This window comes from Castanea sativa, chromosome 7 (genome assembly GCF_040712315.1).
Source record: "Castanea sativa cultivar Marrone di Chiusa Pesio chromosome 7, ASM4071231v1".
NCBI classification, from domain to species: domain Eukaryota; kingdom Viridiplantae; phylum Streptophyta; class Magnoliopsida; order Fagales; family Fagaceae; genus Castanea; species Castanea sativa.
Window position 1 is genome coordinate 739,365 of NC_134019.1, and position 11,377 is coordinate 750,741.

The 11,377-nt window shown below is 36.0% G+C and overlaps 1 protein-coding gene across 1 annotated transcript; it reads right to left on the reverse strand.

Moving 5' to 3' along the window:
* Positions 1-606: 606 nt before the first annotated feature.
* LOC142643061 (protein transport protein SEC24 A) lies at positions 607-11,155 on the reverse strand. Its single transcript, XM_075817597.1, has 14 exons — positions 11,013-11,155; positions 8,648-9,746; positions 8,423-8,561; positions 7,559-7,749; positions 6,663-6,770; positions 6,365-6,568; positions 5,933-6,164; positions 4,840-4,989; positions 4,167-4,323; positions 3,023-3,150; positions 2,610-2,932; positions 2,333-2,521; positions 1,278-1,544; positions 607-1,052 (listed from the first exon to the last, which is right to left on the reverse strand). Exons 2-13 carry the CDS (start codon positions 9,683-9,685, stop codon positions 1,311-1,313), a joined length of 3,093 nt encoding a protein of 1,030 aa, XP_075673712.1. The 5' UTR covers positions 9,686-9,746; positions 11,013-11,155; the 3' UTR covers positions 607-1,052; positions 1,278-1,310.
* Between the last annotated feature and the right edge of the window lie 222 nt (positions 11,156-11,377).

An 11,377-nucleotide genomic window follows, 5' to 3' on the forward strand; every position in this document is an offset into this window, starting at 1 on the left:
CTGAATAGAGCCACCCACCACAGTTCATCTCACTTCATTAGTAACCTCAGCAACTTGGCCTTTTTCAGTTCTTTTCCTCTGCACTTCGTCCTCTCCGTTTTCTTCTTTTCTTTGTACATTTTCTTCTTTTCTTTGTACATTTTCTTAGTTGTCTGCCAATTTGTTTACTCAGTTACCCTCCATGACTAGCATTATAATAATACAATTCAAAAGGAGAGTTAATAGGTTGCAGGCTTTGTGTCTTTTCCATCCTTTGTGATTTTTTTTTTTTTTTGGTCTAGTAAATATTATTGTTATTATGTTTCAAAAAACTTGTTAGTTATTATAATAATAATTATTAATATTAAATATGGGCTTATAACTTTAAGATTCATGGTCATTTTTATAGGTTTGACCAAAAAAATATATATCAAAATGGTATATATATACTATGATGGTACTTCCGAAAGAGAACACCGGTATTTACTGGTATTAACCAGTACCGAAATATTTCGTTCCAATGAACAAACCGAAACAGGATCCGAAACGGTATTCATAACATTAGTTTGGAGCCAAAATACCAAGACATGCAAAGCCCAGGAGATATAGATTCATGTAAGCCAAAGATAAGGAAACTAATGTTTCTTCAAATATTATCATTGTAACAGAAAAAAAAAAACCCAATAATTTAATGAACAAACTTTGCATCTCTCCCAAACAATCAGGCGTTCTGGGGGGGAAAAATCATAATACAATACAAACTAGAATTTTTTTTTTTTTTTAAGAAAAAAAAGAAAAAGAAGCTAAGTAGTTAAGATATCGCATTCAAAAAAAATTTCTATTTTTCTTCTCAATTTAAAGACAGGAAGCATAAGATTATATCACTAACTAATATCCCCTAATTATTACATCCTGTGATGGAAAAAGAAATTGTTCGTCTGGTGACCAGTTCATCAACTCAACCATCAACGCATCTCGAGGGGAACCAATGTCTGAATTCAAACTGATAATTATATTGAATGAAACGTTCCATCAATGTACGGACGAGGAACAGAACAAGCATGTTAAGCCCCCTGCAGAATTCAAGTCAAGGAAGACATCAAAACATGAAAATCATTACTTTTCAAACCGAGTTTTTTTTTTTTTAAGTATTTTCAAACAGAGATGTTCTCAATAAGCTGTTTATAATTGTAATCGTAAAACACAACCTAAATGATTTGACACACCATAGTTCCTAATTGAAAACATTCTGAAGCAATGTCCCAAGTAGACCCAAAATTAACAGAAGAATTGATTACCTATATATTACAAAAATTGCTGAACTTGGTATACTATGGATTTTGCTGAACTTGCCGGTGTATTTGTAGAATCCAATCTACATAACCATTAGCACCCCCCATCTGGTCCTCAACGAGATTAGAGAGAAGAAGGAAGCCTTCTCTGGGCTGTTCGCCTTGTCTTACAAGATGACACAGATGATAATATGAAGGGTCACTTTCTCTAAATTTCTTAAGTATCCTCATCAGCTTCCTTGACATTTCATTTTCACGCTCAGAAAGGGTAACCTGATTCAAACAAAAAAACAAAAATACAGCAACAGAGGAAGTCAGTTACAGATTGATTATGAAAGGAAACAGGTTTTTTGGGCATGCATTTATGGGACTGGCTTGAGTGGCTTCGTATAGCAGCCACATCCACACTAATTAAATAAAACTCAGCACCAAGATTACAAATAAAACCATTTAAGCAAATACTAGGGGTTTTTTTTTTTTTTTTAAACTACAGAACTTTAGAAGAGTTGTTAGGGAGCCCCAAAAGCAAGTCAGCAGCAGATAGAGTGACCAGTATTTGATGCTTTGTAGAAAAATATTGTTTTATGATGAAACAGATGTATCTGAAAATTCCAAATAGAACCAAGAAATAGCTGGTCTCAAGATAAACAAAACTAAAAATCTGTTTATCAAAACAACATATCAAGATTGGACCCAAGCTGATAAATTATTAATTTCCCAAACAGCCCGCCCCCTAGGGCACATCAAAGTCCAAAGTGAAAGGAAAAAGTTCATGCTTTGATTCAAATTGGGGAACGAAAGGAGGTAGAAGAATACCTAAAATAAGATATTATAGTAGAAAATGGCATGTTAATTAAGGAGATAAGAGAGATTAAGATCTTGCATATGATCAAAAGGCAAAGATCCATAACTAACCCCAAAAACTGGATTAACGCTTTAGTGGATTTTGCTGTTATTGTAGTACATGCTTTTTTTTGGGGGGGTGGGGGGGTGGCACCATCACAAGGCTTTTATTTTATTTTATTTTACTTTTAGACTTTTATTCATGGGATCCACCATACCTTTGACAATTCTGCTGCAAAGTCTGCACCAAGTAAATTCATGGCCACATCAGGTGAAAGAGCTCTACCAAACCATATATTAAAGCGAAAACCATCATCATATAAATAAAGGCCTCTGGAATCTAAGTTCTCAGCAGCCAGTGGTAATCTTTTCTCAAGGTTTTTGAAGTCATCGACTTGAGCAGATGCCTGCAAACATGAGAAGTAAAACCTATTCTGAGGATGTTCTAATATAAAAATCCTCACAAGTGCATAACTGAATCCAGTAATTCATTACCTTCAAAAGATGCTCGTCCAGTCGAATCAAGCTAGGATATAGAAGCTTCAACAATTTCTTTACTGGTAGAGTCATCATCGTGTAACCTGCTGAACAGCGCTCATCAAGTGGAGCATCAGCATATCCTCCCCGAAGAGGTGTGGATCTACAAAGTGCTAATCCGTACAAAGGCAAGAACTTCAAAGACTCGGGAAATATTATCCTGCCTCCTAAGCGATGTTGCACAGCATAAAGATTTCGATACTCTTTAAGGGCTTTAACAATTCTTAGTTGCACAGAGTTTCGTGCATCTTCCAGTTTACTGGACAACGTTTTCTCAATTGCTGCAAGTTATTTCAATAAATATTATTAAAAAAAAAATCAAGCTCCACAATTACACCTGACATCACCAGAAGGGACCTGTTTTACTGTACCTAGCCTGCTTAACACAGAAACAACAGCACCAACATCAGCCTGGCGATACATCTCTCCAAGATCTGCAACCACTGGTGCAGCTGCTGTGTGTACTCTAATACGCCTTTCTCCACATGATGCAGTATATCTATTTATTTGTTAAGGACACCTTGATAACTTGAATGTCTTATGAACACATCCAAAATAACAGTAACTAATGGAACACCTAACATTGTAGAAAGTCAAAGAGTCAAGCATAGGCCATACTGAGAAATAATGTCCCAGTAGAAATCAAATGAAATAGGTAAAATTTTAAATAAATAAAAAATGCTATCCAATTTTTTTTTTAAAGCCTAAGAGATGAAACTGACTTAAAAAAAGTCTCCTAAATATCAAGGAACATGATTATCACAAGAAGGAAACCATGCAATTCATAGTTTGCAGAAACTGTGAAGGAAGGTTACAATGAATAACTGACTAAAACAATTACTCAAATACCCATGAACATGAATTTCAGCACAAAAATCATCAAGCGAACGGTTTGCTGAAAACATACAGTTACCACGAATGACTTTTCTTGTTTCAAAGGATCTCTTAGGAAAATTTAAAGACGGTGAGGGTAGCTTATCAAACCTTTTTTTTTAATAAGTAATATATGATTCCTCAAACTCTGCCTATGTCTATGCTTAGTGTCATATTTTGTTAACAGCTAGTCCCAGGCCCTGGAAAATGAGGAAGGTTGTGGTAGATTCACAGCTAGTGTAAAATTTAGTCACTCTATTATAGTTTGGTCATGTTCAGAGGAGCAACTAATGGCTCCAGTAAGAAAAAGCAAGTTCATCCAAGTTGAGGGACCGAAAAATGTACAGGAAGACCAAAAATCAGTTTAGTAGAAGTAATAAAAAAAAGACATGTCAATTAAGGAAGTAACAAAGAGTATGACTTTAGTTAAAATAGAATGGAGGAAAACAAAACATGCGTACGACTCTAACTAATATGCTGAGGACTAGCCAACCCCAAAGTTTTGGGACTAAAACTTTGTTGTTGTTGCTGTTGTTGTTGTTGTTGTAATATATGACTCCTCAAACATAGAAACACCTTATGCACATGTCTTTATGCACTTCAAATCAAAATACGTATCAAATATTTCCAATATAAGGATACAGCAAAGCAACTTGGAAATATACTGTCTGAGTTGTCAATAATGTCTCTTCAAGAGTCAACTGCATTGCATACGCTTTATCACAATCTACAGCTGGGAGTGCCATTAGATCCGTAGATCTTAGCATAAAATTTCCATGATAAGAGGTAAATCGGACACCTAGAAGCACAAATAAACATAATCAGCAGATGAACGACTAGCATAACCATCAACTCATATGAAAATATTATATATGATTGGGAAAGTGTTCCATTGGGCCTAGCTATAAACATCAAACAATGATATTATACTCTACCTAAAACTATTAGAATAGATCTACACAATTATAATGAGGTATACATCTTTTTTTTTTAAATAAGTGATAATGAGGTATATATCTTTACTTTAGACAATATAGTGTATGAAAGCTTGAAAAGAAAATACTACGTTCAATTCTTATAGGAAGGAAAACATCACGTTTTTGTTGTTTCCTTCAATAGTAGTTATTTAATAGGTCACTGAGCTACTAAATGCTTTAAATTGTTATAGAGAATAACCATTTAACACATAGAGCTATAAGGCCTATCATTCTCAATATGGCACCCATCTAATGATGCATGTGTGTATACATGTATACATGTATGTACTAATGCATGTGGTTAAATATAGGATAAAAATTGTCATGAAGAGGATGACCTTTTCCACATCTTATGCGCATGACAGATTCCCAGGCAGTTTCCCTTGTAAGGTCTCTGGCTAACTCATGCCTCAACTTCTCTCCATGAATGGCAGATTGGAAGCCTGGATAATAACACACCTGACCTCCAGTATATTTTGCCAGAGTTCCTACATTAAAGGATGGTTAATGATGATAAATATTACATCAATAATATTTCAAATACCAAGCAAGATTGTACATTATAAGTCAAAACTTTTGCAGCCCAGGAATTGAATAAGTTTGTAGATAAATGGGAGAGGATCAAAAAAACAAACGAACAGAGGATGGTAAAGACGCCGAAAGAAAGAAGAAATAAAAAACTGAAAGTTGACCGTTTACTTGAAATCAATACATATGCTTCATTACATAATCAGTCAACATTACAAAAAATGACCAAAAAAGAGAGCATCCTGCATTTTGTATTTCAGACCCTAAATTTGAGTCCATAAGTGGTATTATCAATACATCCTCTGCGTAAGTGGATTATGATTTATGAACCACCAATTGAAGGAAGATTAAGGAAATCTTTTAAATCACGAGTATTACAATAATCAAATAGATATATAACAGGCAAAGCTCGTATAATCCACCTAATGTTTACAATTTTGAACTGTCTACCTCAGTATCTTGCAGGCCATGAGTACTACATAAAAGGTACTGAAAAAGGTGTGCATACACATATTCCAATAACAACAACAATAACCAAGCCTTAATCCCAAAATTTTAGGGTCAACTATTGATCTTCAACAAATTAATCAGGGTCAGCCACATACGCATACTCCAATCTTCTCTAAAACATATCAAGAGATGCAGAATGAGACACATACAAGCTTTGAGTACCATAGCTGAATCAAAATACATCATAAAACCATACTTAAAAAATAATTCATCACAAAAACAGAAAAGTATAACATGTTTGAAGTTCATAGCATATTAACAAAGAGTCCAGAATTATCAACAGATCTCCAAATTATCCGATATCAGCTTTGAATTTAGTCACCCTTAACAGAAACATAGAGTACCAGAAACCACTTAGCAAAAAACACAGTAACGGATCTCAAAAACATGTACCTAAAGAGGCTATATCAGTGTACTTGTCACTGAAAGCGTACACATTCACTGCTATCTGGTACTTAGTTAGTTCAGCAGCCATTTGCTTGTAGAATTGATCTTCAGGAATTCTTAACATGTGTTCTTTATCTGTTCCATAAACACGAAGATCATCTCCACGCAATTTTAAGCGGCCAACACCAAGAGATGGAAGTGTGTTCTGAAATATTAACAATTTCCCCCCAAGTTGGCTCTGCTCACACACACACACACACACACACACACACAGAGGATTAATGCAGTATCATAGAACAAACAAAGAACTTTAGGGAGGCAAAAACAAATAATTTTAAGACCACATTACTCTGGAAATACAAACATTGGAAAGAAACTACGATATAGCTTATATATGGGCAAAGTTCAAAAAGGTGTGCATGGAAAAAACTAACATACCATAACCATGAATGCCGCTTTAAGAGCAGGACCAAAAGCAGATTCCACATTCACATTGTCCTGAAACATGGAAGGCAAGCTATCTAGGAATGTTTCCACCACACTTCTGGATTCGGACAAATTGACAAGGAGATCATCTGGCAATGGTACAAATATGTCATCCAGATCTGAGACAACCATCATTTGCGGCTGTGTCAAAGATGACTGCACAGGAAAAACCCACAGGATATTCAGCAAGTTTTTGACTGAAGAAATAAAAATTAAGCTATATCAAACAGTAGCAACACCAATTGCATGCCTTCATATTATAAAAATGTATTGCGCTGTCAAATGTCGCAAATCCAATTTGTGTTCTGGGGTAGCCAGGCAGCTCATCCAAACAAGATCTGATTGTTTGGGCCACAACCTGCAAAAGAATATTAGATGTCAACATAAATATAAACTATGCCCATGCATGCGTACACACAACACACATAGAGGTATTATTTATTATTAATTTCAAGACCCAAACAAAAGACAGACCATTTTTTGTTCAGTTACATGAGTTGACAATAATCTGCTAACAAACAAAATTAAATGAAAAATCACCTCACAAAAAGAAGTTTAATCACCACTCCTGTTTTGATGGGGTAACTGCAGACCCTATCAGTGTCACACAAGAGATCATGCATGAAATAACAAACTCTGGCCAGCCTACTTGTCATACCATTGCTTTATTAGTGATACATATACTAGGCTACACCCTGGGAGGCTTCACCATCCCAAATCACAACCCTTCCACAAGTTGAACCCAAGACCTTCCCCTCATTCAGAGAGGGAGAGGTACAACATGGCTACAAGAATTGACAGTGCTTGCTCATCATACCACTTGGACAAAGCATGCAATATATATTAAACAACAATGGATGATATATATAATTAAGCACAAAATGAACTAGGAAACTCACAATCAATTATTCCTTTTTAGATCCAGGAACATGTGTGATTATACCATCATAAATAAGACTAAACTGAGTACTACTAATGAATAATACTTAAATTTCACAGCAATACAAGATGATATAGTATCAGAAATATTAGTCTTACAATTTCTATAGCTGTATATGAACTGTGTTTCATATGAATAAACATGATGCCATGATATAACACAAGATGAGTTGCAGCAAAATCCTCCATATAAGTGAAAGTTCTTACCTCAATCATACCACTTCTGACTGCAGATACAGAGACGTCAATGAGGAAAAAGTATACTGGAGGCATGGGAGGCCGCATCATATATTCAGTTGGAGCAACAAATTCCACACTACCTTTCGTAAGCTCAGGTCGCTGATCCAAATCAATTCTTTTACCAGTGGCATCTAAATGGGCAAAATAGTCTCCAGGAACTGAAAAAGAGAGTCAACAAAAATTAGTATCTATGCCTCTACAGAACAACAATTGAAGAGCTCCACAAACCAAGCCAACCATGACCCACAGAATCAAGTCAACTTGTAACTGAAAACAAGTAGAGTCTAGCAAAACCAAGCAGCAATTAAAATCAATACACTTTGATTTTTTTGTGTAATACACCGATGTTATATTGCAGTACTGGTCTATTTATCTTGATAACAAAAACAGTACAACATATTCAGAATTTTGGTAATATTATTCAAAAAGGTAAACACGATATTATAAACCTCAGCTTAGAAGAAGCTACAGGATGCCAGTCTCAAATATATTTTCTAATTTTTTTATGGATAATAAAAATTGTATTAATAATTTTTTTTTTTTTTAAAAAGCCCCTAAGTTAACAAGAAATATACTAAAAGAACAACAAAGTTGAGAAAATAAACAACTATCTATGAAAGCAAGCAAAGAAGAAGATGAATGGTTGGATACAGCCATCCACTCATGCAAAGGACGCATCAGGACATTTAGATTTTCTTTCTACACCACCCAACCAACACTAAATAATACATCATTTATTTTTATCCAAATTCATTAACAATCTTCCTTTTCCTTTTTCATTCTGGAGTTTGTGGGGTGGCGTGTTGTACACACTAATAGGTTGAAATTTACCATCATTTAGTAGAGAACAGATGTTGCAACGCCACTTTCTCCCAGCATCTGTAAATGTGACATATGGATTCACGTATGTGCGACATCTTCTACAACGAATAATGCCCGTTGAAACGAAATTAACTACTGGCACTTCTTCCTGAAAAGGTTAGAACAAATAAAAGGGTAATCAAAGTATCTCCAATATTAACCATTCCCTATCATTCTGAGTTTAAAGATACTCACCCCATCAGGAGCTTCCGCAAGTGGACACACAACTGCTCCAAGAGGCAAATGCCACCTTGAAGCCAAAGACTGGGAATTTGGAATACCACTGGTTGTAAGTCGTAAAAATCTAGGATTGCAATTCATAGGATACATCTCAGAAAACAATTTTGGCTCCACATCACCTTCTAATGGCCTTGGTAGTGCTTTAGGATCAACTCCTGGATCAATTGACCCAGGAACAGACCCAATAGAGAGAGAGCTGAAGTCTTCGATCAAACCTTGGATGGAACCAGGAGGTCCAGAGCCCGGATACTGCATTTGATCCCTTGACTGCAGACCCAATGGCGCTGCCACTGGTGGAGGTGGAACATAACCTCCTTGGTGAGAAAGAAAAGGGATGGAAGAAGTAGGTGGGGCGGGTGCATAACCTCCTTGGTGAGAAGGAAAAGGAGACTGCATAGGTGGCGGTTGTAAATCTGCATTAGACTGCATCCGAGCATATCCAGGAAATGACGACTGAAAATTTGTCATGGGCGCTGGAAACGATGAATCTGAGACAGAGTAAGGAACATTCACATTAGGAGGTGCAGAGTTTACACTTTGAGGTGGAGCTCCCATTGGCACTGGAGGTATCTGCGGCTGTGGGCGAAAGGAAACTGGTGGAGCGGGAGGTTGAGCTATTGGTTGCCCCACAGGTGGGACACGTGAAGCAGGTGCTTGAACTGTTGAGGGAAAAGGTGGTGTTGGGAAACGCTGGAACAGTCCACCAGTAGGTGGCACATTTGATGCTGGTGGAGGCACAGATGGATCATTATATCTAGCTGGTGGTGGAAGTCTAAAACCAGAGGATTGGGATCCAGCCAAAGGCCCAGATGATGAAAAGGGCACTGTGGGCTGAGGAGCAGCTGGTGGAGTAGGCCTGAAACCAGAGGCCTCTGATCCAACCAAAGGACCAGATGATGAAAAAGGCATCACATTCTGAGGAGGAGCAGCAGCAAAAGGTGTAGCAGCAGGTCTAGCAGGAAAATTTGGACGACCAGGATTTTCAGTCCCCATGGGTTTGTAACTTTTTATCAGCAATCACTTGGTATTTCTGTTATAGCAACACTCCCATGACCTAAACCAACAAGCAACATAAGAGTCATTATGGATATAGAATAAACGTATGCAGAATAGAACCCATGAATCAACCTTAATAGTTAACTGCTGAGAGAATAAGTATTTGATCCACTGTTAGTGAAATGCTAAGAACTTAAGCAATTAATATACTGGGTAGTGAGCATGAAAATGTCTGACCTCTAACTAACACACTCCAATAGAATCATAGATAACAATTTCAGGGATAAATCACCCACAAGAAAATAAAAGTGCAACTATCAATATTAAAAGCAGTGTTTATTTAAAGTCAGACTCAAAGAATAAATCATGCATAGAATTTATTAGCACGAAATTTCCAGAAGAAGTTAAAGGTCACATTCAACTGTTCTCAGGTGCCTTCTCTGCTACACGTTCTAACATATGCACGCAGCAAAAAAAAAAATCCATAGCTGTTTATTCTGAATCCCATCCAATAACTTTGGACGATATGCAACATTAAGCAAGCATCATTAAAATCCAAAAGTGGGTCACCATAATTGCAACCAAATAAAATGGGAGAACATACGCATTTCAAGTTGGATTCATAGAATCAATCATGCATAGAACCTATTAACACCCAATTCCAAGAATATGGTTCACATTCATCTATTCTCAGGTGCATCCTTTGCTAGACATTCCAACATATAAATGCAGCAAAAGAAGACATAGTTGTTCTCACACACAATGTTGCATATCTATAAATCTCATCCAATAACTTTGAACAATATGTAAGATTAAGCAAACATAATTAAAAAACCAAAACTGGGTCACCATTATTGCAACAAAATAAGGAAACTGATCAGCTATAGACTAACAACTAATATCACACTGTTTAACAGTTCCAAACCACAAATTGGATCACAATAACTAACAATCACAACCCCAGAGTCAACTAACAAGTAAAACAATAGAGTTCCATACAGTCCAAAAATACATTAAACCCAAATTCAAAAATGCCCACCTGACCAAACTGGTCAAATCGTCAATACAGTAACCCAAAATTCAATGACTGGAATCAAAGTAACAAATCAATAAAATAACGAATACCCACTTGAGTATATGAGCCAAAAATCAAATTCCTGTCCTAAATTTATTAACTTGGAAACAGATACGCATGTAGCAATCAAAATTGAGCATACGAAAAACACATGCTTTTTCATTTTCTTACTTTAACAGATCCCCAGAGAGTGGGACAAATTTCAGAGAGATCGAGATCGGCTAGAGAGAAAGAGAGAGAGAGAGGCACCTGGGATGGATCGGAGGGGAGCAAGAGAGAGAGAGAGAGAGGTGTCGTATGGAGTTAGATGTAAATATGCCTTTTTTGTTGAGCTTTTTACAACGACAAATATACGAGAGTTTTCAGTTTTGCTTTAGAAGATAAGAATTTTCTTTTCTAACTAATTTTAGTGTGAGTTGGATTGTTTCTTTTAAAAATAAAAGTCTGAGTTGGATTTATAATTTTATATTTTTAAGCTCATTTTGTTTCGTTGTTAAACATTTTTAAATGTAAAAATATATTTTATGTAATTTTACATACAAAACATTTTTAGTAAAATCATTTTAGGTATTTGTGTAATATGTAAAAAAAATTTAGTACAAACCATCAAAATT

Bases quoted from the DNA above. Each gene is read 5' to 3' on its own strand.
- LOC142643061 (XM_075817597.1), bottom strand. From the start codon at position 9,685: ATGGGGACTGAAAATCCTGGTCGTCCAAATTTTCCTGCTAGACCTGCT. The intron at 6,771-7,558 runs GTAAGAACTTTC...ATTCTTTTGCAG, and splicing joins TCAGAAGTGGTATGATTGAG to GTTGTGGCCCAAACAATCAG. The intron at 4,324-4,839 runs GTCATCCTCTTC...TTGTGCTTCTAG, and splicing joins GCGCATAAGATGTGGAAAAG to GTGTCCGATTTACCTCTTAT.